This window comes from Castor canadensis, chromosome 3 (assembly GCF_047511655.1).
Source record: "Castor canadensis chromosome 3, mCasCan1.hap1v2, whole genome shotgun sequence".
In the NCBI taxonomy this organism is placed as follows: Eukaryota; Metazoa; Chordata; class Mammalia; order Rodentia; family Castoridae; genus Castor; species Castor canadensis.
This window is the reverse complement of record NC_133388.1, coordinates 121,690,219-121,716,909: the sequence shown is the minus strand read 5'-3', so window position 1 is coordinate 121,716,909 and position 26,691 is coordinate 121,690,219. Positions and strand designations below refer to the sequence as shown.

The 26,691-nt window shown below is 44.3% G+C and overlaps 1 protein-coding gene across 1 annotated transcript; it reads left to right on the top strand.

Annotated features, from left to right (window-relative positions):
• Nucleotides 1–371: 371 nt before the first annotated feature.
• On the top strand, nt 372–25,058 carry Vxn (vexin). Its single transcript, XM_020158785.2, has 6 exons — nt 372–768; nt 5,338–5,393; nt 11,346–11,499; nt 16,322–16,383; nt 19,582–19,673; nt 22,635–25,058. The coding sequence occupies exons 1-6, from the start codon at nt 702–704 to the stop codon at nt 22,816–22,818; spliced, it is 615 nt and encodes a 204-aa protein (XP_020014374.1). The 5' UTR covers nt 372–701; the 3' UTR covers nt 22,819–25,058.
• The last annotated feature ends 1,633 nt before the right edge of the window (nt 25,059–26,691 follow it).

The following is a 26,691-nucleotide window of genomic DNA, read 5'->3' as shown; positions in this document are numbered from 1 at the left end:
AAATAATCTAATAATATAATAAAAACATGACCTTCCTGTAACTGGCTCCCTGAGTGTGGGAGCTGCCTGGTACACACCTCGACATACCTGTGGGGTTGTACAAAGAGATGCTACACATATGACTCCAGAAATGTCAGCCTTGTCATGTAGTGGCAAGAGGCGAAAATGCTCCGGAAAAAACTGTCCTTTATTTAAAATAGAAACTTCGAAGGAAGCCAAGTTCGCATTGACAACTGAATGTCCAATTCTCTTATCAGGGGACAAAAAGCCCCTTCATTTATGGAATGAGAAGGAGAATTACTGGTATCAAAATTCCCTTTTCCTTTTTGGTGAATTTCTCCAGCCAAGCTTGGCGCTAACCGAGTAGGCGATTTCACTTCACAAAAGACTTCCAAATTCACTGCGGCAGACACGCAAAATAAAAATGTTAAGTACATCCTAGCTGGGTGGGGGGGGTGCGACGGAAGCCTCCACGCTCAATCGAAGGTTTGCAATAATAGGATTCATAAAAAGAAGAAAAAAGACAGATGGGATTAGGAAATGTTGCAGTGAAGACTGGAGCGAGATGAGCTCACAGCACAGCCTGTCTTTTGTGGACCTACACAATGATCCTCCAGCCAGACTGGATTAGGAACCCTCGCCACTAGTGGTCCAGACAGACGCTGCGTCCCCAGCCCTTAGGGGGAGAGGAGGCTGCAAGGATGCATCAGATCTACAGCTGCAGTGAGGAGAACATAGAAGTTTTTACCACCGTGATTCCTTCCAAGGGTGAGTCCACTTGCCCTTGACTGTCTCTTAGCATGGCACCTTCAGTGGGAGCATGAGGACAATGACATGCTGTTACCTCTGTGTGTCGTTCCCCGCCCCCGCCCCCCAAGGTCTGATGGCTTCTCTCTGTTCTGTTCATGGTATTTGGTAATTTTTTTTTCTAGAAAGGAAGCTCAAGAATGACATTAATCACTGAGAGCAATCTATCAAGGGAAACAGGACAGTTAAATGCTTTGAGTTTCACTCCATTCAATGCCGGCCAGCCTACGGGATGAGTGAAAGTGACAGTGAGTCCTGGTTAAGGAAATAGATGCAAAGGGAATCCCCAGGGTGGCTAGGTAGAGCAAGTGCATTCTGAAAGTAGAACCAGCTGGCTCAAAAGTAAGCTTGCTAACCATGCCATGAAAGGTGATCTGATGTCCAATGAAGCAGCCAAATAGTGCTCTCACCCCTGGCCGACCTCTCCATGGAACCCCAGGATCACCTGCCAAACCTCACCTGGACCTAGCACTGCCAAAAAATGTCCACCTTATAAGCCATGTGGTCCCCAGTGATACAGGGAAAGGGCTTTGTGTGAAGGCCCATTGATTTGGGGTCAGGTTGCTGACCCTTTCTACTGTCCCCTGTTCAGCTCTGCAGCCCCTTGTCACGTGGGGGAACCCGGGCTCAGGCCTGGCCCCTGGTCTCATTGTAAGAATTGAATGAAGTGGGCTGGATGTTTGCTGGTGCTGTGACTCCACAGTCAAACAATTCCTTTCTTCCTTCTGTGTCAGCCACTGACAGGGCCATTGCTGGGGGGGTTGGGGGGAAAGGGTGACAGTCAGCCTGGCCACAAAGACAGCCAGCAGAACATAAATTAAGCTTTAGGCATTTAGACATCTACTGCCAGAGAGAGAGAAGAACTGGGAGCCTGCCCACGTGTAGGAGTTGAAATTCTCTCTGGAGGTTCTGAAAGTCAAAGTCTCTGAGCCAGCATTTTCATAGTTAAGTAGACAGCCCAGGGAAGGAGCTCACAAGTGATGCTCACAGTGGCAAGAGGACAAAACTGGGAATAATCTATATGTCCATGAAGACAGGGATGGAGAAAATGTGTACTATGAAATACACCACAATGAATGGGCACAGATGGATCTTTTTACTGTATTTATAAGTATTTTATTATTATTACAGTATTGGCAAAAAGCCCAACATTAAATAAGTGTTCTACCACTGAGCTATGCTCCCAGACATATAGATGGATGTGGAAAAAAATAAGCAAGCTGAAAAATTATATGTGTATGATAGCATTTCTGTAAATTTTGAAATATAAAGTAATATATTTATGGATAAATATCTGGAACAAAATATAAAAACATGGACCAGAGTGATACAGATAAAATTAGTGAGCTAAGTGGGTCTCTGGAGGGAGGGAAGTAAAATTAGAGCAAAGCAAAAAGGGCCCTAAACTTTGCTTCTGATCTTTCATTTCTTTTGTATAAGGAGAAAACAAATGGGTAGCAAAAATAAAAATGTCTATTTTTTGTAATCCAAAAAAATCACACCTGTAAGCCTAGCTACTCAGGAAGCAGAGATCTGGAGGATTGAAGCCAGCCCTAGGCAAATAGTTTGCAAGACCCTATCTTAAAAAAAAAAACCATTACAAGAAGGGCTGGTAGAGTGGCTCGATCAATAGGAGTGTCAACTTAGCAAGCATGAGGCCCTGAGTTCAAACCCCAGTGCTACCAAAACATATATTTAAAGAGAAAGTCAAACACAAAGTGGCTAAGAAGCTGCTGACATTTCCATGCTGTGTAACCTTGGAAAAGCTACTTAACTTCTCTGGGCCTGAGTTTTCACTCCTATAAGAGGTAAACTGAATTGACCTCCCAGTATTATTATAAAGAATAAGTGAGTTAATGGTTAAAGCATATAGAACAGTAGCTAGCATATAGTAAGCACCATTAAATACATCACTTAATGTGATTTCTATTCTAGTCTGCATAAGAATGAGTTTTTCCTATGTTCTTTTCCTGCCATTTTCACTCCTGGCTTCTTCCTGGTATTAGACCAATGTGTTGGCATTTATGGGCCTGTGTCTGCTCAGGAAATCGCTCTCTAGAAAAGCAGTATTTGCAGATTTGCGTTAGGTCATAAGTGGACAGAGCCCCAACCCTTCCCTCTTCTTGCTTTGCCTACCTCTAGCAGAGGCTGACTGTGCAGCAAGCCTGGACTCACAGGTCTCCTGTCACTGCTGATGAAAGAGATGAGTGGCCCTTTCTCATGTCCCAAACGCCCTAACTGCAGAAGTGCAAGTTGGCTTGACTTTATCTAACAAGGGCCAAATCCTCCTGGAAGGGCCCTTTCCCAAGGCCACAGGTGAGCCACGGTCATCAGGGTACAGTAGCCAAACCTTCCTAAGAACCTCAGCAGCATGGGCCATGCAGCCTACTTAGGGGTGTGGACTTAAGCTGGGAGTGGTGATGCACACCTATAATCCCAACACTCGGAGGCTGAAGCAAGAGGATCATGACTTCAAGGTCACTCTGTCTCAAACAAAACAAAAGGGGGGGTGGGCTTTGTTCCGTCATTAACTGAGTGTCCCTGAACCCCTCAGGATGTCTGTTCATGCAGTGTGGTTGTTGGAGAATCCAAACGTATCTGAGTTGCTGTAAAAGCGAAAGGGCTGAGACAAATAAGCAGTGACCCAGTGAGGTCAATGTGACCTATTAAGACAATCTATCAGTTATTATGTCCCTCTTTCCAGTGCACACATATGTTGTGCTCAGCTTAATAGCTACATTTTTTAGCTGAGCCATCTTAAATGCCTCACAAAACTTGGCAATAGCAAATAGTATGGTATTGGTGTTTCTTAAGTATTTTGAAGACACAGGACATAAATCAAGCCTGCAACCAAGAACATGTGTGTATTGTTACTTTCTAGAGAAGAGATCTTTGTAGACACAGTTTACAGTAAATACAAAAGATAAAAGCTGTGGTTTTACCAGGAAGTTGTACCAGAAGTTATTTCTGAGGTGCACCAGAATTAGTTTGATTCTGAGGTGAACAGTACTGCAGCATTGAAAACAATTTTTGGGGGGATAGGCCACAGTGAGGAGGGAGGAGGAGAGGAATTGGGGAACAACAAGAGACAATGAGGAAAGTTCCAGAAAGCACAAGTGATGCTGCCTTCCTCCCATCTTCAGCCCTCACCCTGAAGGAAAAGCCCTGGGAACGACTGTGCCAGGCTCTGGGCAAGGGCTCTTACCAAGGTTAGTGTATTCAGTCCCTGATGCAGCCCTCTGAGGCCAGTGCCATTCATTCCTGCCTGACACCAGGAGAGTGAAGCTCTGACAGGTGAACAATTTGCCCACCACATAATGGCAAGGGTCAAGTTCAGATTCACACCTAACTGGAGGAGTCAGAAGCTCTGGCTTACTAACCAGCACCTGGCGCTCCAGGCTTTCCAGCTCTACAGAAGTAAGCAGGGCAGCACTCATCTGTCACTCATCTGCCACCTGATAAGATGTCATCCCAGTTCTAAGCAGAATAGGGATGTATGGGATTTCAGCTGCACTAGATCATCCTAGTAGGAAGGTGGAAAATGAGTGTCTGATGGTTTTCTTTTGAAATAAAATCCACACCTTTTCTCAACAAAGTATGGGAAGCTCTTCCTTCCTTTCTTCCTTCCTTCCTTCCTTTCTTTTCTTTCTTTCTTCCTCCCTCCCTCCCTCCCTTTCTTCTTTCTTTCTTTCTCTCTCTCTCTCTCTCTCTCTCTCTCTCTCTTTCACAGCACTGGGGTTTGAAACCAGGGTCTTGCTTGGGGGTGAACTATACCCCAACCTGGGACTGGTCTCAGACCATTATCCTCCTACCTTATTCCCTTGTAGCTGGAATTACAGGCATGTACCACCATGACTGACCTGGCTAACTGATTTTTTTAAACTGTTTTTTTTTAATTGTGGTAAAATGCACATAACAGAATTCACTAGTTAAGCATTTTAAGGTGTCCAGTCCAGTCCAGTGGTGTTATGTACATTCAAAGTGTTATACAATCATCACCGCCATCCATCTGTAAAACTTTTTCATTATCCTAAACTAAAATTCTGTACTCATTAAGCAATAACTCTTCATTCCTCCCTTCCCCCAGCCCCTGGTAATTAGCATTCTATTTTCCATCTGTATGAATTTGACTGCTCTAGGTATTATGTAAGTGGAATCACATAATATTTGTCCCTTTTTGTCCCACTTATTTCACCTACTACATTTTCAAGGTTCATCCATGTGTGACATATATTAAGATTTCTCATTTCTTTTCAAGACTGAGTAATATTCCTTTGTATGCATATAACACATTCATTTATCCATTCATCTGTTGCTAAGCATTGGATCGCTTCCAGCTTTTAACTATTGTGAATAATGCTGCTATAAACTTTGGTACTCAAGTCAAACAGTATCCTAAATTGTAATGGAACCCTGCCTTTTCTTCCCATTCCCTCCTCTATGTCAGGTCCAAGCCTTCTCAGTGTCTTCATTGTAGCTATGTAAGCCTCCCGGGCCTTCTGTAAACCATTTCTTTCTCTCTTTTTGCAGTGTCCAGTCCAGCCAGGAGAAGAGTCAAAAGTTCTCAACACCTCTTGACAAAGAATGTAAGGACATTTAATTTGGATCTTCTTTGTCTGACTTTCATTACAAAACCAACACCAGCTTCTTCATTCTCTCTCCTGCTCTCTATGTCCCATGTGGCTGTTGCCGAATCCTTGGTCCTCCACTTAACTGAAATAATGGACAAATATCAACCAAACATCAAACAAACTCAAAGCAAACACCCCTACCCTGCCATTTTCCCCAGGGACAGAGTAAAGCTCACTTCGAGCGCACATTTTTTCGTGTTGAAACAGAGTCCGTGATACAGCTGCAGCATCCTTGAGCTAGGTGTCCTCTTATTGTTCAGGTTTGTGATGTTCGATTCTCACTGTCATAAATAGCACAGCAAGCAACCTACTGGTACAAAATACTTGGCGCATTGCCTCAAACCAGAACTAACAGGTAAAAGAATAAAATATTCCATCCATCCACCCAGCCCTCAAATGTTTGCATTCCTACTGTGTGAGAAACACTGTGCTAGATGTGAGAATGTAAGAGTGGTTTGGAAAAACTGCTTTCTGCTTACACTTTTGTCACACACTGCCAAGGATTCTGAACAATTTGGGGACTTCTAGCAATGCTTTTCCATTTACCCGTAACCAACGATAAACATGGGCTTTATGTTTTGCTACTTTAATGTGGATATGCAGTATCTTTAGTGTGTACTAATGCTATACATCTCTCATTTTACATACATATTTATATGTGTAAAAAACTCAATATAGCTTTGCACTTCATTCGAAAGACTGTTAATTGTTTCCTCTTGGTTATCCTGGAGTTCCTGTTTCAGTCACAATTTTTTATAGAATACCACTTTGGGTTTTTAAGTATCTCAATTTTTAAAAGCCTATTCTCTAATATTTGTAGGTGTCTTGGGAATGAGATAGGCTTTCATTTGTTGCTTCTGCATACATTTGTTCTGCTTTTAATTCCAAAAGCAATATGCTCCCATTGCAAAATTTCAAACATTACAAACACACACACACACACACACACACACACACACACACACCCCACACAAAATCCTGAGAAGCTGTATAACAAAGTGGTAGATATGGAGACTTCAAGGTCAAACTATCTGGGTGTAAATCCAAGTTCTACCAATTTCTCATTGTGCAACCTTGAACAAAATGGATATAATAAGAGCACGTGCCTCGAGAACCATAGGAAGAAACAAATGATTTTATACGCAGAAAATGCTTCTTAATCCAGAGACTGACACAATTTTGAGTATTCAATGAACATTGGTGTTTTTAAGTGAAATTTTCCCATATACTAAACTATAATTATGCTTTGTTGTTTGATAAGATACTGTTCTGCAAATTGCTTTTTCTACTTAACAATAGATTGTGAACATCTTTCCTTGCCAATTAATATATATAGATCTATCCATTCTTACTACTGCATAGTATTCTAATGTATGAAATGCTATTATTTATTTACCCAAATCAAATCTGGAGTTTTAAGATTCATTATCCAAATCATCAATAAATGGTATTTTCCTTTTTTTTTCTATTAAGACAATGCCCCAAGAGATACTCTTGAAAATATTTTTGTATTCTTATACAAATGTTTTTGAGGATAAATTCATAGATATGAAAGTTCCAGGGCAGAGGATATGAACATGGAAAACATTGTAGCCATTCCCAAGACAGATAGGTATCTTGGTCCACTGCTTCCTTTTACAGATGGAGAAAGTGAATGTCAACAAAGACATAACCATCTCTGGTTCCATTTCCTCAACCAATTTGCTCTTGGCCACCTTAAATGCCTTCTTGTGTTCTCTAACTTGGTGCTTTGAAGGCAATTGTGACTGGTCATCTTGCCTGGGACGATCCATCTTATTTTGCTACTGTACCAATATTTACAACTTCCTTTGGCCCTAAGTTCTTATTTGCTTCTCTTCTCACTCCTCCGGCTACCATGTGGATACATGTCTTTCCTTTGCAAACACCCCTTTCCTCTTGGAGCCATCTTTAGTGTCAGGGTTTCCTTCCTCTCTGTCTGCTCTTGAGTTGCCTTTTCTTCCAAACCCACAGACTTGGCTGAACAGTCTCGCCTGTCTTTGTTTCTTTTTTGTTCTTAAGCTATTTGATTGACATTCTGATGTCAATCTATGCCCACTGGTGTCATAAGAGTAGCTCAAGAGAATAGGGAGTTTTTAAGCCTTTCAGCATAATGGAGCCACTGCCACTATGAGTCACTGCCCCTTTACAGCCACCAAAATGAATGGTCATCATCAGGAGAAATGAGAAATGAGATGGCAAATGTCACACTGTCCCCAGATTTCAAGCTTGTGGGGGAGGGTTGCATAAAGTGATCTGTGTTTTTTAAATACATTGAGAAAACAATTGCACTTAAAAATTCTGATCTGGATGTAGGTGCTTTTGTAGGCTTTACAAAGACCATTCACGTAGGAGGCATGAAACCATGGTTCATGTTGGCTCTCTCAGTGACCTTGAATAAGACACAGGGCCCCTCCCGGCCTGATTCTCCATGTGTAAAATTAGAGAGTTGGGCTAGAACATTTTTGTGGATCTCTTAACCCCAAATCATGATGGTTCATCACTATTAGGTCTTGGTTTGTCTTTCTCACTCCCTACCAGCCCTCCAGGATGGCAAACAAACAAGATGTCAGAGGAGGGAGTTCTGGGGCTTGTATGTTAGCCCACATCTCTCTCCTCCTCTCTCTCACCTAAGACCAGCAGGGGAGAATCAATTTATTGAGTAAAGTTTGTGACTCTAGTATGTTCCTCTATTTCGGTAGTCAGTTTGCCTAGGAATGGAAAATTCCAACACTAAATCTTTGTCTCTTTCCTTTCCTGATACCCCAGCTCTTTAATCTTACCTCAAAAGGCAAAGTGCTAAAAAGCTTTGGGACCACCTTGTTCTAAGACCAGCAGCAGCAAGCCTAGACTGTGTCCCATAGGCCAAAAAATAAACCAGGCTATCAAGAACCTACTATTGGCATCCTTTAGGTGCATACCCTAAACAGCTGGTCTCATCTCCACCTCTGGGGAAACCTCCATCTATCTGGCTTCTGCGCTGAGCAGCTAATGCCTCTCCACACTCCATCCCAAGTCTCCCACCCCACAGTGCAGAGAAGGATTGGAGAGGTGGCTTATCTGCCTCCCTTTCAGAGGAAGAAATTCTGGAAGATGATGGTGTTTTCTCAGGCTTTCATGTCCTGCCTTACTTCATTCTACAATTGTGTGTGAAATCACCCCGCCAATCCTCACTCTTTTGGAGGTAGCTCAGTGCATGGTCAGACATCAGGAATAGCTACAATGAAAGGCTGACCACGCAGAGCCCAGCGAGGCTCAGGTCCCCTCACTCAATCCTGGATATTCACAGTCCCAGGGGTCCCTAATGCCACACAGTGATGTGTCCAGTGGGATGGGACTAAGAACTACCATTAATTTGGGAAATTCCAGAATGTTGGGTGACATGGCACAGAACAGTGCTACAAGGAAGGAAGGAGAGAAGACACAAGCGGCTTGTGTAGGGAGTGCAGACCACCTTCCACCTGTACTTCAGAGAAAGAGAGAGAAAGAGAGAGAACTGGTCTTGAGTGCACAGGTTTTGTCCTCAGCCTGAATCTAAGGCTTGCAGGAAAACCAACAAAATCACCACCCTCTGCAGTGCCAGGGGTGGGGAGGGCATGGGATTTTTCAATGCCAGTGATGAGTCCTAAATGATCCAGAATTATCCTCAGTTTTTCCCCAAAGACATGGAATGGATGAGTCTGGGTCCTAAAATGGACCTGAGAAGAGTGAATTTCCTAACCTATTTAGGACCTCATTTGAGATGCATTAAATTTTTAAGCAAAGGACTATTTGTGGTAAACTGAACCAACCTTCAGTTTCAGTTTCTCTTATTTTCCTCTGTGAGAAACACAAAAACTTGGCCTTGAAAAGACTTAATACCACTCTCAAATGCTGTAGATAAATATATGTCATGAAAATAAAGAGCAAGATGTGCTCCTGGAATCTCTGCTAATGGTAGACATTTCCTATGTCTCAGTACAGCAGGGCAGCACAAGCAACCCTTTTCCACAAAACTCTGAAGTGTCAGAACTGGGGTCTGAAATCAGGTCAGCCCAACCCCAAATGAAGTTATCTTCTCCATTGATAATCTGATATGAAGGAAATGTTGCTTTAATTTGAATTTAATTAGTGTTGTTTAGCATATTGTCATTTTCTTGACTATTTGTATTTCTGCTGTCAATTGCCACATTATATTTTGCCCCATTTTTCTATTTTTTCAACTTTATTGATTTATAAGTTTTATGAACATAAGGATAAGATGCTACTATATGTAGCAAGTGCTATATCGAGTTACATTCTATATTAGTGCTTGTGGTTTAACACGCAGCTTTGATCTGGCTAGTGTTCATTTCTAGAAATGAACATAGATCCATCTTTCTGGATGACTTGATGCTTATCCCAAGAACATTTAGTAAAGTCTCAATTTTTTTCCCCTGAGTTGAAATATCACCCTGCTATCATGTTTTTTTTTTAAATAAAATATTTTTGCCTCAGCACTCCCCAAAGGCAACACAATTGTTGGTGGACAATTGTTGGCTAGACACTCATAGAGTATCCAGGATGGGGCAGAGAACAGCCCTGGCAGGGCAGCTGTGCAAGGAAGGAGCAAGCGAGTGGGTGAACGCCGATCTCAGTGAAGCTGCAGTGTGGGAGGCCCTGGAAGTTCTAGTGAATGAGCTTCACGGAGTGAGGACATTCAGATTCAACGACCCCAGTGCTTTGGATAAGGATAAAATATGTAGGCTCTGATCCCCAACAGCTAAGAGTCTCTTTGTGACTCCCCATAGTAAGATAAAATGGTTGCAATTATTTGTCTCAAGTTTTTATATTTAAATTTTTTCAATGATTTTTAACCACAGCCATCCCTCAGGACCCTCAGGTTCTAGGAAACTCACAGATACCAAAATTCATTCATATGCTCAAATCCCTTATATAAAGGGCATAGACAGCATTTGCATATAGGTTTATACGCATCCTCCCATATACATTTTTTTTATGGTAATGGGGTTTGAACTCAGGGCCTTGCTCTTGCTAGGCAAGTGCTCTACCACTTGAACCACACCTCTAACGTCCCCCATACTTTAAATCATTTCTAGATTACTTATAATACCTAGAACCATGAAATGCTATGTGAACACCATAAAACCCTGATTTCAAGACCATACTCGCTTTTTTTCCATTTTTATTAGCATATATTCATTGTAAAGGAGAATTCGTTGTGACAATTTTAAATAGCCTTACAATTTACATTGGTTAGATTGCCCTCTCCATCTCCACCCCCCACTCTCCACCCCTCCCTGTCCCACTTAAGGCAATTGCCAGAGGTTTAATTGTTCTATTTCCTATCTGTGTGAGGCCCATCAACCATATTCCCTCACCTTCATCTCCTCCTTTCACTCACCCCCTCCCAAAAGTACCCCCCTCAAACTGTACCTATTTTATAGTGCTATCTTTCTTAATTTCAAACTCACTGTGCAAAGGGGGTTCTCAATCTCGATGTATTCCAGCTGTGAATATACTTTACTTTGCCAGTTCAACCCCCTCTGTTACTCTCCCTTACTTCTTCCCTCCCGTCCCCCCATTATTCAGCAGCTTTCAGGACCGCACTTCTTTCTAACAGCCTCTTACTGAAACGAGTCAGCATTGAGGCAGCTGATCTGCTCGGATTTGGGGCCTGGTCACAGGCTCCTGACTGGTGGGACTGCTGTTGAGGAGCCCCTGCCCCCTGCCCCAGGGCCAGTTTTCTGTCTGTTGTCTTTCTGTTCCTAACTTTCACGGGACTAAGAAAGTCTACAGAAACCCCCTTGCCAACCCAAGGCCCATCCGCGAAGCTCCAGGGCTGGGGCCATGGGTCTTGAGTTCCAAGGAGAGGTTTAGCTGACTGTCCTTCCTTCCTTCCCCTGGCAGGTGGTGATCGAGTCTGACCTGTACACACCCCGTCCCCTGGAGCTGCTGCCACACCGCAGTGACCGCTGGGACACAGGTGACAGCTGCAGGTTCAACCGGCTCCAAAACGCAAGGCCACCTGGGACCCATCCTACCAAACCCCCAGCCAGACCTGGTAAGTGAGTCCTGGCCCCAGGTCCTCCTAACATTCCTGAGTGCAGGGACCCACTAGGAGCAGCAGCGACAGGAGCTACTCCCACCTTGTTTTTCTGCAGAGGACCTTGTGGTCGGTCCTCCCTGGTGTCCCCAGTCACACCAGGTGAGTGAGCACCTGCATTTTTCCCAAATCAACGCTGCTTCCACTATGAAAGCACCGCTTTGGGGCCTCACCTACAGAAGGCCAACCAACACCTTCCACCTATGAAACATTGGCTCCTTCCTGTGCGTGATGATTGACAATGCATGGTGTGCCATCTTGCTCCACAGAAGCTGTTTCAGATGTAAATCAGTGTTGCTTTGGGGGAGAGAAAATCATGACCCATGAAGTAAAGGAAGTTGTGTGTGTGTGTGTGTGTGTGTGTGTGTGTGTGAGAGAGAGAGAGAGAGAGAGAGAGAGAGAGAGAGAGAGAGAGAGAGAGATGATGATGATGATGATGATGATGATGATGATGATGATATGATATTTAGGTTATGGCCACAACCTAAACTTACTCATCTTTTAAGTCCAAAAATACATGATGGGAAGTCCAGAGCCCCTTCTTAAGCTTTTGGGCATTAACAATTTTGTATTTTGTAAGAACTGAAATAAGACTTCAGTGAGTATGTACCTTCACTCATCTTTCCCCAATCCCCCTTCTTTTTGCTTTTTGTACTGTTTTTTGTTTGTTTGCTTTTATTTCCCTTTTTTTGGGTGCCAGACCAGACCTCTAAGGTCTCTTTGGTCACTAAGAACCTGACCCATTGGCTCTTACGATCCAATGTATAAGAACACATATAATCAAACTATATTTTCTAGTCAAGTGATTACATATACAGTATGTATGTAGAATGAAAGCATTAGGAAAACCACAATCTGCCTTGCAAATTAAGAGGAGATTTTTCTCTGTGTCTATGTATAGGTGAGTGGGTGGGTGCATGCATGTCTGTGGAAAAAGAGGCAGAATATTTCTCTTTGCTGCAAAATAATAAAGTGAACTTAAGAGTCATGCTTCTTAAATTCTAGTGTGCAAGAGAATACCCAGGAGCTTTGTTTTTATACAGATTCTAATTTGAGAGGATTAGGTGGGTCCAAGATTTTATTGTTTCTAACAAACTCCCAGATAGTGCTACTCCTGCTCGTAGGAGATCGAGTAGTAGGGATTTAGAGATCACCTAATGATCTCCAAAGTGTTCTCAAAATAGGATCCAGGGAAGAGCAGCAGCAGCTGGAAATGTATCAGAAATGTAAATTTTATTGAAACCCAGGGTTAGGATGCATCAATCTGTTTTTTTAAAAGCATTGCTCTTGCAGATGATTCTCATGAGTCCTGGTGGTAAAGGGCTTCTGACCTACTGCAGTCATCCCTCTGCCAATTTACAGAAGAGGAAACTGAAGCAGTAGAGACAGCTTGACCTACAAAAGGTCAGACTGCTTGTTAGCCACAGAACCAAGATGAAATCTCAGATTCCAGAGCCAGTGCCTCTTCCCCCAGATAGTAATCTGTCTAATTTTAGGGGTCACTTTCATACTTTTTTTTTTTTTTGCTGTACTGGGGTTTTGAACTCAGGGCCTACACTTTGAGCTACTCTACCAGCTCCCGCCCCCCCTTTTTGTGATGGGTTTTTTCAATATAGGGTCTCATGAACTATTTTGCCTACTCTGGCTTTGAACCACAATCCTCCCGATCTCTGCATGAAGAGGATTATAGGCATGAGCCACCAGTGCCCACTTTTTTCTTTTTTTTTTTGGGAGAGAGCCTCATTATGTAGTTCAGTCTAGCCTCAAACGGATGATTTTCCTGCCTCAGTCTCCTGAGGGCTGGGATTACAGGCACGAGCCACCACTTCTGGCTACTTTCATACCTTTCTAAGTAGTTTGTGGCATCTTGGACTACCCAAGTCAGTTTTTTATTATAAAAGACAAGAGCAGTAAGTTATGAAATAGGAAGAATCTGTCCAACACGTGACAGTCAACTCATGTAGGGATGTGCTAGTCAGGTTTAAAAAAAAATAGATTGAGCTAGGCATTCATTCAATTCCTCAGTGTCTCCAATCTGATAGATTCCAGAATGAGTAGGAGGAAGCATTTCTGAGCCAAAGCCAGACCCTGGTGCTCTCTGAGGCAAGGCTAGGCACCAGCCCATGGGTATCAAATACTTCCTCCTCTAAGAAAACTGTCTGTCCCTGGGGATCTCAGATCTGGGGCCTTGCTTTTTTTTTTTTTTTTATCTGACCTGTAGGAGAAGATCCTGGGTGTTGCAGCTTCTTGTGTGACAGGGAGATGCTCTAAAGAATCTGGGGGAATCTCTGGGACTCTGAAAACAGAGACCCAATGAGAAAGTCTCACCTTGAGGCCTCAGGTGCCTGGAAAAGGGACAGTCCCCACCCTCTGAGCCTGGAGAAATCGACTCTTTACAGAACTTCTGCATTGAGATGACCTTGGGCGCCTCAGAACTAGCTTGCTCAAGCAAGTTGAAAGGTCCTTTCTTAGCTGGGGCCACTAACAATTATTCCAGCAGGTCTTGGATGTCTTTTCTAACACCTCCATTTCCCCACCACACATGAAACACTGATGAGGTCAACTCCCGGGTATTTCTTATCTCGCTCTCTGGACCCAGGCTCAGGCTCCCTCATCTCAAATGTGTGAAGAACGTTATCAGCTAAGGTCCTCAGCCTCCAGTGTCTCTCCTCTACAAGGCTACCAGTGGGGTCCTCTATAGCAGAAACAAACTGCCTGTCATTGTTTGCTTTAAACACTGTATCCCCTCCCTCCCACCTGCCTCCCAGGCCATGCTGATCTGTCCAGGGCTACCTCCCATGACACTCCTGTCCCCACTATCCTATCAGGTAGAGCGACCCAGAGCTGCAGTGCAATTCTGTGACAGCTCCATTATATTCTTCCCTGGACCCTCACTGACACTGTTCTTTCTGTAGTTTGCCCTCCCTGAGTCTCTCCACCTAGAAAATCCCAGCACCTCCCAGGGTGGGCCAGGGTGTCCCTTGATCAAGTTTCCTCAGGGCCTGCAAGAGCACCAGAGGGGTCCATTTACTACTCTCTAGCTCACCCTTACCTTGCTTCATCATTGTTATATGTCACTAAAACCTCAGCTTCCTCAGTTAGAACATGCAGACTATTATGATATTCCTTTCAACACAAGATCAAACCACTATCATCTCTTAGATCAATTAAATTTAGAAGTGTTCATTTGAGCAAGTAAAATAAGACAAAAATGAAGCTGGGTGCCAGTGGCTCATGCCTGTCATCCTAGCTACTTGGGAGGCTGAGTTCAGGAAGATGTTCTGGAGATGTGGTTCAAGAAGTAGAGCACCTGCTTTGAAAGTGCAAAGCCCTGAGTTCAAACCCCAGTCCCACCAAAAAAACAAAAAACAAAAAGATTAATTAATTAGAAAGCTTCCACAACATGAACAGGTTCTGTGAACTCCAACCAACCTGACCAGACAGCATTTATAGGAAAACATAAGTGAGACACAGAAAACTACTTAATGGGTGATAACCTAGTTAATCAACCAGTCAACTAATTACCCCTTAATTAGTTAGTTGTTTGCAGTCTAATCAGTTAAGTAGCTCCAGGGTCTCATAAAACCTGTCAAGCTCAGTTAATGAGCTTAAACTCTCTATTGACTTAGCCTGTTGGGTCCAAAGCAGGTGCCAGACCAAATCCATGGCCTCCTACAAAATTTTACTCAACAATAGTCTTATAATTTTCATTTCATTTGCATTGAAATGTTTTCCTCAGTGTGGTATTTCCCTATACGCTGAAGTACAATGAGGCAGGGCTGGTCCTGGAACATCTGCCCCAGGAGAGACCTGGATTCAGTGTGGCTACCACAGCTCAACACGTGGACCCCTAGAAGTTGCAGGCTTTAGGTAGAAATTACTCTGAAATTGGTTGGGGCATCTGGAATAAAGGCATTAAAAAGAAGGTCTTGTAGGACCGGGTGTGGTGGCTTCAGTGTAATCTTAGCTAGTCAGAAGGCACAGATCTGGAGCATCACCATTTGAAGCCAGCTGGGCAGAAAGTTTCAGAGACCCCAACTCAAACAATGGCAGAGCAATGGCATGCATCTATCACCCCAGCTACATGAGATGCACAAATAGGAAGATTGAAGTCCAGGCCAGCCCAGGCATAAAGTGAGACCCTATCTCAAATCCAAAAAGTGAAGTGACTCAAGTGGTAGAGCATCTGCCTAGCAACCCTGAGGCCCTTGGCTCAGTCCCCAGTATAAATAAATGGAAGAAAAGGAGGGAGAGAGGGAGGGCGGGTCTCCATACACACCTTTCTTGTAGCAATACCTCAAGATTCTGATCCCATAAACTCCAATCCTTCCAATTTTATGGGCCATACTTCCCAGTGAAGACTCCACCTCCCTACTCATTTCTAGCTATCCAGGAGCAGGGTGCTGCATAACTGATAACAGCTGTAAAGGCTTAACTCCTGATAACCTTTTTAACCTCTGTTACCTGAGGCCTTAGGAGCTGAGCACATGTTCTCTGAGCACCTACTGCATGAAGACACAGTGCTCAACCTCCACGTGCTGCTCGTTTAATTGACTTTATTCACCTTACATTGACAAACTAATCCTCTGTAGGCCTTAGTTCCAGCCCCCCAACAAGAGTTCAGACGTTCCAGTGGCGGTTACCACTGCCTGATCCTACTGCTTGGCTTTGAAAAATTCATTCTGTTACTGACTTGACTAACAAGATAATTGATGCAGAACCAGAGGGAGGCAGAACTCGGAGTACCACTGAGTAATATCTCCTCTGTTCAACTTTGCAGTGGGAATTTGTGAACCCAAAGCATCGAATCTGTGTGGGAATCGAGCATATGGAAAATCCTTGGTAAGTCAAGCCTGCGTAGTTGTATCTGTTCTGCTTTAAACCTCTCACCATGTCTTTTTCTCCAGTATCATAGAGACTAGATGCTCTTTGCCTCAGGCCTAAGGATTACTAGCAAAGCATAACTGTGGTTCCCTGCTCCTGAAAGCTATCCTTTGACCCTGCTTTGTGTTCTTGTGGCATCAGTGGTTTCTCCTCTCTCCCAGAAGAAATTCATTCCAGTGACAAACAGAAGCTGTGATGCAGCAGACATTGTATACATGGGGGAAAGAATTGGATTCTATCATAGGCCCTGACAGCTGGGAATGCCCAGGTGTGGCTCTAGTGTAGAGATGTAGGCTTTCAAGCACCGTGAAAACACAAAATACTAGTCTTAGTCAGCCTGAGCTACCAAAATAAAATACCAAACATTGGGGGACTGAAACAGTTCTGCAAGCTGGGAAGTCCAAGATCAGTGTGTCAGTGGATTCAGTGTTGGTGAGGTCTCTCTTCTGCCTTACAGATGGCTCCCTTCTTGATGTGGGTTGTTTGTGTATGAACATAGAGAGTTCTGAACTTTTGACTCTTATAAGGCACTAATCGTGTTCTACCCTCATGACTTCACCTAAACCTAATTACCTCCCAGAGGCCCCACCTCCCCAAACCATCACATTGGAGGTTGGGGCTTCAATGTATAAGTTTGAGGAAACACAAATATTCAGTCTATAACAACCAGTCATAGACTGCTACAGGTCAGGTTCTCAGGAAGCAGACTCTGGGATTTAGGGATTGAAATGCAAGATGCATTATTAGGGAGAAGCAGCAGTGACAGGAGTGGAGGAGCAGGCCTGGGGAGCAGGAGCAGCTGACTCATGATCTGATCCCAAATCCTACTGGTGGGGGCTCTGGGGCAAGTGTTGCCCATCCAGTTTGGTCTAAGTTGGGCCAAAATGACTGAGCATGTATGTTCCCTCCTCACTCCATCATAGCATGTGGATTGCCCCAGGAAGGGTGTGACCTTGGGTAAGGTAGCCCTCTGCAGCCAAGCCACACTTGAAGGAGCTAAGAGCCTTCAGCTGCCCATCCTCAGCACACCCTCCCACAGTTGGGTAGCTTGTCCACTGAAGACGCACTGGGTGGGCACATCTCCAGGTTTCTCTCTTCTCCTTCATCATGAATGTGGGGTTCCTCTTGCTTAGCAGGGTCAGTGGAGGCTGGCAGTGAGGTCAATTCAGGCATGCTAGGCCTTTTGAGTATCAAGATGTATACAGGGCCCAGATGTGCTTGCATGTACTACTTGGGGGAATTGAGGCAGGAGGATCTTGAGTTCCAGGGCAGCCTGGGCAACACAGTGAGACCATTGCAAACAAACAAAAAGATGTATAGATGGTGCAACGTGAGAACTAAGAGAGACCCCAGAGGTTGTCTGGGCCAACCTCTCATCCTTACAGAATAAATTGGACCGGTTTGGGCAGAAGACCTAATCCAGCGATTTCATTGAGGTCCACTAGGAAACCACATATAGGGTAGGAATGGGACCAACTGTTGTCAGGAAGGCCCCTTCCCCAACCTCCTCAGAGGAAACTGGGGGTGGCAGGTAGTTGCTGAGCAGCAGCTGAGCCAGAGAAAGATAAAGGTTAAGGGGAAGAGAGTGGTTCACAACCTGGGATTACCTGGCCCTAGGCCCTAGGCTGGGCTCAGATAATTACCTTGGCAGAAGGCAGCTGCAGCAAAGACCAGAGAAAGCTGGGGTGGTACGGTGTGGTGATGTAGATGGGGAGGTAAAAATAATAAAGAGGAGGAAGAGGCTTCTCCAGGCTTACAAACAGTGGGGCTGTGTCCCACAGCTCTTCGTTATCCTGGGGCAAGGAAGCAAAACAGAGCCCAAGCAACTAAATCTGACTCGAGGCTGTGTGCACTCATGAGGTTGGACTAAGGAGGGTGGGGAAAGGAGTGGGAAGAAGGGCCTCTCCTCCAGAGCCAGGGAGCCATGGGCAACTGTTCATCAGCCAGTGGCACCATGGGGAGGGAACACTTGGGAGAGGCCACAAGGTGGCACAGTAACTCTGCCTATAACCTTTGGCCAGCTCAGGAGAGGAGGTGGTAAATCATGGTGCCCTTGACCTGGAATTTCCTGGAGATTTCAGGAATGTAGAGACTTTGAAGCTTGGGTAGAAGAACAAAACAGCCAATGTCGGTTGACCAAGCAACCTCTGGACTTAGTCCTGGCTAGGCATTGGATAATTTTCCATTCAGAACATGCTCCTTGAGTACTTACTGCCTCCTTCAGAAGGGCTACCAAAACAGGTTATGTCACAGTCTCTTCCTCTAACCATGCAATCTTTCTAAGGACCAAGAGACCAGAGAAACATGAACCAAGTAGAGAACTACAAAAAAGACAGAATAGGTCTGAGGCCACAATGTGTCACATAGACACTCAGTACTCTAAGGAGAGGCACAGAAAGATTGACTTGGATTGCCAGCCTGGAGAAGGCTTCCTGGAGAAAGTGGCCTTAAAAAGCAGGCAGAGAAGAAGCCTGGATCCAGAAGAGGAAGGAAAAGGTGCAAAGCTGTGAATCAGCATTACAGAAAGCAGTCTCAGCCCTGCTGAGACTGGAAGTGGAACTAGTGACACACATGGGAAATAGCAGAAGGCTGAGCTGCATAGATGAGGTGGAATCCAGGGCCACAGAGCCTTAAAGTAGGCTGCAGAGTTGGCCTTGGTCTGCCCTGTGTGGGGGTCCTGACAATTCTAGAGCCCAGGAATATGGGAAATATAGTAGGTCTGGTCAAAGGAAGTCCAAGGTGATTGTCCCTTGAAGGCTGCAGGAGAGCAAATGTTCAAAGGCAGAATCTATAGGACTTAAACACTGGATACTAGCAATTGGAGGTTTGGAGGGTGATGGTTCTTATCTAAGACTGCCACTCTCAAGTGTCTCTAAGCCAGTGGTTCTCAAAATGGGGTCCCAGGACCAACAGGGTCCCTGGGACCCTGTTAGCAATGCAGATGCTGAGGGCTCATCAGCATCACTAAATCAGGTACTGGGTGGGACCCAGTACTGTTCTCACAAGGTCTCTAGGGGTGTCTGATGCCTGCTGACGGGTGAGAACTGACTGTTGTCCTGGTTGGTGGGGGTTCCATCAGTCATCTCCCTCTCAAATGGATCTAGGCAGTGTGAAAACGGGAACATGGACACATGTTCCCTGCCCTTTCCAACACAGATTCCTCCTGTGACACGGATCTCAGTGAAATCTCCGGCTGCAGTGGAGACAACAGCCACAAGCTCAGAAAACAGAGCTGTTCTCGGAAGAGGGTGAGTACCGTGCCTTCTGAGACCGGCTGCCTGCAGGGGCTCCCCATCCTATCCTGGTCCTGCCACAGAAGAGTAACAGGTGACCTGGTGTTTAGACTCGTGAGATGCTAAAACAGAACCAGTGCCAGCTGTAAATTACCTTGTAATGAGGGCCATAATCCTGGTTAGATAGAGCCTCATCAGCGGTTTCCCTAGAATTAAGCTGAAGTGTTTTTCATGGTTTCCACTTCATTAACACCACTTGGAGGATTATCATTCCAGAGGGGCTTTGGTTAATTAGATAAATGGAAATCAGGAGACATACCCAGAGTCTCTCATTCACAGGATGGTGATTTGGAAATGCTTCATGAATTTATTTAGGGTCCGATTCCCACAAGAAATATAAAATATAGGGAAATTTTGAAGCAAGCTATAACTCAAGTGCTCTTGTTAATGCTGATCCAGACCCAGCAGCCAAGGTAGCAGGAGTGAATATTCCGCCAACAGCTCCCACCCACAGCTTTCAATGCATAAGACAGCAAGAGCCTGCAATTCGACAGGGACTTTTATGACTCCCCACCACCCCCCGCCCCGCCCCGCCCCGCCCCGCCCCGTGACTGTCCCCTCTGAAGTAGTAGGCAAGGGGTTTAGGGGATGATGGAGGGTGTGGGATCTTGATTCAAATCTGCTTTCTATCCTGTCACTACCACTGACTTCAGAGTTATTCAGCCCTCCATTCCTCCTTTACTTAAAAACAAATAGAGGGGCTGACAGAGTGGCTCAAGCTGTTGAGCGCCTGCCTAGTAAGCGTGAAGGCCTGTGTTCAAACCCCAGTACTGCCCAAAACAAAACAGAATATAAAGACAGAAAAGATAAGAGGATCCATCCTGAGTGGTTATTATGAGAATTAAATGAAATCATGTGTGGAGAGCTTACCTCAAACTATTGTATATATTTTATGAGAAACTTCCAGTCTAGAAGTTGGGAAGCAGAAGTTGGGAAAAACGCTCAGTGTGTACCTGAAGGGCCATGGGCTAAAATATCTTCTTAAACCTTTTCAGTTGTCAATAACAATGTCACAGACTGGATAAGTTATTTTTTTTTATGAAGAGGCTTATTTTGCTCATGGCTCTGGTCTAAGGTGAAGGGGCTACACCTGGTGATGACCTTTTTGCTGGCAAAGTCCCAAGGTAGTACAGGCATCATATAGCCAAGATAAAAAATGTACAAGAGACAGTCACGCTCTTGAGATAAACCATTAACGTGATAATCAATCACATGAATGGATTAATTTATTCACATGAATGAGATTTTTGAGGGCAAAGTCCCAATCACCTCTTAAAGGTCTTGTCTGTCCCACCTCTTGACCGCTCATAATGGAGATTAAATTTCAACATGAGTCTGGGAGGAGACAAACCATATTCAAATCACAGCTAATATCAACCCCAGGGGTGCACACCAAACCTGTGATAGTCAGAGGGGGAACAGGCCAGCGTGGGGCACTTCTGGCTGTTAGAAGTCACCTGGAAACAATTATAAAAACCAAGTCATGTGTCATTCAATGTATCAGGACTTAAGTGGAGAATTTTTTTTAAATGGACTTATATTTGGTTCAGAGATCAGTTTTGGACCACAAGCCCAGACTCCTTCGTTTCCACACATCAAGTCTAGCCACTGGCCCTTATAGGCCAAATAAAGAGACATGGTGAAGAGCAGAGAAAGGAGATTTGTTACACAGCCCAAGCCACACAGTTGGAACAGGCAAAGTAGGCACTCAGCCCATCTTCAGGGTACAAACATCAGCTTTAGCTTGAAATAAAAAAAGAGGACACGGGGAAAAATGTGTGCTTAAACAGTCCCAGTCACAGGTGTGTTCCCATGGATCATTATCTCAGCCCTTCTTTAGGGAAAGGCTCCCAGAAATTGTTATCCCTTGTCCTAAGGAGGCTCTGATCTTCCCTTTCTTTGTGGCAGTTTCCTCCCTCCCTTCTTATAAACACGTAATAAGTCCTGTCCTTCCTGAATTCCAAGTGACTATAAAGTGAATGGCTTAGACAAAGACAGATGTAAAACTGAAGCTGGGATGCCAGACTTTTCTCCTGCTTTTAGTTAATTTCATGGGCCCAAGTAAGGACCAGCACTTTTCAGCAAAAGCAGTTTAAGCCAGTTCCAGTTAGTATATCATTCCAGGTAGCAATAGCTGCTGCTGACTATTTGAGCACAACAACAAAATCCTCACTGTGTCTTGGCAGAGGTCAGCCTTGCAGGTCCACATACATGCACTGTAGGCTTCTCAATGACTCCTTTCTAAGCTCAGTCACTTCTTTTTTTTTCAGTGCTGGAGATTGAACTCAGAGCACATGCTAGGCAAGTGCTCTACCACTGAACTGCACACCCAGCTCTCAGACATTGTCATTTAAACTTGTTTCTGGACCCTGAGTGTTGAACCCATAATAACCTCCTTTTTTTTTTTTTTTTTTTCACCTAAAGAGAGCAGATGGGCAGAAAAGTGAACATTTTCTGGGGGGTCTGCCATGTGCTGGATGCTTCATTATGGATCTCAGTTTTCTCTTTATAAAAGCCCCAGAAATTAGATGAAATTATCACCATTTTGCACAAGATGAAACTGGCTGGTCAAGGTTAAGCCACTTGCCTGAGGTTCCCCAGTAAGTTCAGAGCAGGATTCTATCCCAAGGCTCTTGCTCTTGTGTCTGATGCTTCAGGATGTCTACCCTTTCCAACACCATTGCTCTGTGGAGGTGGGAAACTAGAGGTTTTGGAGGACTCCAGAGGAGAGATCAGGAACAGGACATGAGATCCCCTGAATCACTGTGTCCAGGGCTACATCTTTCCCCTCTGGGGACTTTCCTGTGTGAGTCTCCCATGTGGTTTTACGATGAAGGTCTCTCTTCTCAAGTACAAAAATTAAGTCTGGCTCATCGAAGTGAGCACAGGCCTCACCCACCCCTGGCTTTTCTTTAGATCCAGACACCTCAAGAAGATGGCTGAAGAGTATCCAACCCTTCCCCAGGGGGCAGAGGCCTCTCTGCCACTGACAGGCAGCACTTCGTGTGGTGTCCCTGGCATCCTCAGGAAAATGTGGACCAGGCACAAGAAGAGGTCTGAATACGTGGGAGCCACTAACAGCGCCTTTGAGGCTGACTAATGGTGACCCTTCCCAGGTGTCTTGCATTGGCCAAGGTTCATAGGGCAAGGGGAGAAAACTTGAGGACTTGGACTGAGCTACATTCACCTCTGCTGGTAGCTGGTCCAAACACATCATCCTCTCTCACCAGCTACAGCCTGGCATAGGGCTTGGGAAAGGAAGGTCCCTGGAAGGCAAAAGGAAACTATTTCTTCCCAGAGTTGCTTAAGCCATTGGTCTGAAAGTCCCTTAAGTGACTGAGGTCATTAAGTTTATATCCTTATCTTTAAGCAACACTACACCAAAATCAAACTTTCCTAGACCAGTTTAAAGATGGCCAAGGAAGGCAGAAGGCAATTCCTGACTTCCTTGTGAGTTTTTCCAAAATGTCTGATTTCTGGTGTAAATGAAAAGCTTGACATTTGAGGCACTTATAAAACACCTTGAGGCGCTATGATTCTTAAAGACAAAGCACTATTATTCATTTGATAGTTCTAATATCTACTTGACAGTAACATCAAGGTCTGTTTAATGAACATTTGGCATGATTGCATGAATTCTCTATTGTTTTCTGTGCAGTTTTTCTGTGGGAAGACATTTAAAAATTTAACATTAATGTTTTATGAAGTGGTATACTCTAGCTTGCTTTGTACAATGATTTTAACTTCTAAAAGTGCTTTTCCATCCTTTACCTCTTCTTATTATCACAAAACCCCTGTTGAAGGAAACACAATTATTCCCAATCTACAGTTGGAGAAATCAAGGCCTCTGGATGTTGACTTGATAGCAGGTGGTCACCAGGTTCTCAGCTTCTCTCCAGCAGACTCCTTCTATGCTGATTTACTGTACCAACTGATTTGGGCATATGTCTGGGGGGCACTTTTGAAAGGAAGAATCTGATAAAGCTGGAACAAGTAAGTGATTTGAATGAAATACATCAGTATACATTAGATTAGCAAACTGTATGTGCTCAGCACCTAGGGAGGATGAGATGGGAGGATTATAAATTCAAGGATAGTCTAGGCAACTTAGTAAGAACCCATCTTAAAAACAAAACAAAACAAAATTGTGCATAAGATTGACCCAGAAGAAACTGCCAACTTTGTAGGTCAAAAAGAATTCAGCCTAATATATAATGATACTTCCTTTCTTTCAATGAAAATAGCATCATCAAAACCCCATTGTCAATAGCAGTAACCTTAAAGTGATCATACAATAATCATAATAATGGTAATAATAGCTATCATTTATTAAATGCCTATGTGCCAGGCATGATACTGGGCACTTGATTCTAAAAACTCTGAATTAGGTGGCATACGTAGACACCAATTCAAAGAGGTTAAAAGATAACTCTGAAGGTACCTGACTTACATGAGTATAAGGTTTCAATGCCTGTGTTATGTCTTCTCTATACAAAATAGTTCAGAAAAGAGAAGGAATAAGGTTAGTAAAGAGTTTCTATCTCGAACACTAAGCTAGTGGGCTTATAGAGTGCCATGTGGAGATGGACCCCGAGGTGTGGAATAGTGCAGTGCTTGATGAGTAATGCTTTTGCTTTATTTTCTCATCTGTGGTCTAAACTCCGCCCCCCCAGAAAACTTGTTTTCTACTTAAGAGTTTAAATTAATCCAACCTACCTAGCAAAAGCAGGAATTCCGTGGTAAAATTTAGCCTAAGACTGTGTTGAAATTTCCCATGTCTTGGTACAAAGAAAAGCTGGATCATTCTAGGTCTCAGACTCAACTGATATTTCTGACTGCTGCTCTGTGACCTTCTACTGTCTGAATTTCCCATTTCTGTATCTCCAGGTGAACCATAGAGGGCATTGAGGTAGGTAAGAAGCCCAGACCTGGGCTTTGACCTTTCCGATTTCTGCTCTTTGGCCACTGGTTTAGACTCTGAGCACCTGGCCCTCATATCCAAATGTGGTTTGGAAATTTGGACATCAAGTTTGTTTTCAGTGAGGAGTTAGTCCCAATGAACTATCCTATCCAGTGAGGAGGTCCAAAGCAAAGTCAGTGAGCAAACTGGTAATCTATGCTAGACCTCACAGAATCTTTTACCAGTATTTATTTTAACTTATTTAATTTATAATTGATGTCTTTTATTGGTACTGGGCAGCTGGAGATTTATGTAGGATGAAACTCATGTATTTTTAATTTTAATATTTCATGGTGAAGTGTTTGCCTTGTATAAAACATTTTATTTGACCAATTCAAATAAAAATAAAGTAATGCTTTGTTTGTGACGTTGATAAATGACTGGAAGAATGTGACTGGGGCTCCACTGAATCACAGAAAGATTTTCACAAAGGGAAAGAATTATGTATCTGGATCTCAGTGCTTCTTGAAATGGAAGGGAGGGCAAGAAAGAACCCAGCGTGTTCTTTCCACTTATAGCAGTGCCTGGTTTTGATATTAGAGGCCCTACCTAGTAGTTAACACCAGGGCCTCTGCTGGTGGTTCAGGACTGGACAACCTGCCCTCTCAGGACTTGCCCTCCTCCCTGCTGATGTGACCCTTTGTCCCCACCATAAGCCCCAGGGGGTCCAGTGGCTATCCATAGCCTGCTGGCCTGTCACCCGGGAGGGAATATGCCAACTTCTTCTGTGTCCACCTCGAGTTGAGCCTCACTGGAGACTGCCTCCATGACTCACAGCCCAGTCACTCGAGGAGGATGCCAAGGCTTGCTGCAGCCAGGGTCTGGGAATGACCAAGCCTGGAGTCTTCCTGTGCCAGAGGCAAACAGGGTTTCCAGGACATTTAGGGTAATAAAATTGCCTCTGTTAGAACCAAGACCGGTCAAAAATTCAGTTCTTACTTGGGTGCTCTCTGGCAATTCCCCCACTCCACCCCACCCTGCACCGAGGTTGCCTGTAGAGCTGGCAGATGGGCAGTGGGTAGGAAAAGCAGCAGCAGCCAGAGCCCAGTTTTAAAAAGAATCATGTGACACATCTTTGACACTAAATTGGCAGAGGCTGAGGGACAAGCAAGAAAAAACACAGGCAAAGATGACTCCTCTAAGGATTAGAATTTGCATTTTGTCTTTAATTTTTATCTTATTAGAATGTCAGCCTCCTCTGCAAGGTTTGGCAAATGGATCTCTACCACGCACAGGGAAAAAGAGCCAGTTCTGCAGACCAGGCCAAGCCCTGGTCATTTATTAGTCAGGTTGGACCTGGGACAAGACTCCCACCTATTCCCTTCATTGGAGGCTGGGAGGTTGGGAATGGAAGGAACACACTTGTCACCATCATTAACAGGATAGCCAAGCCTGTGCCAACCACATTCTTGTCCCCTTTTGGGGTCTGTGGAGGAACCAAGCTGAGAGGCTTGTACCACCTCATGTCATAAGCCCTTCCCACATCCCTCAGACTTCTCAGGTTCCAGTTAGTCTGAAAGACCAAAGGAAGTGCAAAGTCCTCAGTTCTGGGCAGCCCACTCTATTTTTCTTTTGTGGTAATGGGGATTGAACTCAGGGTCTTGCACATGCTAGGCAAGTGCTCTGCCTCTAAGTTGCATCCCCAGCCCTTTTTAAAGTTTATTTTGAAGACAGTCTTGCTAAGTTGCCCAGACTGGCCTCAAACTTGCAACCCTCCTGCCTCAGTCTCCCGAGTGACTGGGATTACACAAGGGAACAAACTGAGTTTCTCTTCAACTTCCTGTGCCCATAGGCTTTCTTTAGGGAGAGGCCCACTTCAATGTCAAGCCACTGTGCTCACTTCAGACTCCACGAAACTGGGGATTCTACCCAACCAGGCAACTGAATGATTGGCAGAGAGGTTGGGTACATTTGGAGTTCATCATCAGCCCCTGATAAATAAGAAAGCTATTTCTAACATCACAAATGCCATTGATAGTGCTCCAAAGGTGACCACATTCTCCTGGTAACAGC

Bases quoted from the DNA above. Each gene is read 5' to 3' on its own strand.
- Vxn (XM_020158785.2), top strand. From the start codon at position 702: ATGCATCAGATCTACAGCTGCAGTGAGGAGAACATAGAAGTTTTTACC. The intron at 769-5,337 runs GTGAGTCCACTT...CTCTTTTTGCAG, and splicing joins CACCGTGATTCCTTCCAAGG to TGTCCAGTCCAGCCAGGAGA. The intron at 19,674-22,634 runs GTGAGTACCGTG...GCTTTTCTTTAG, and splicing joins AGAGCTGTTCTCGGAAGAGG to ATCCAGACACCTCAAGAAGA.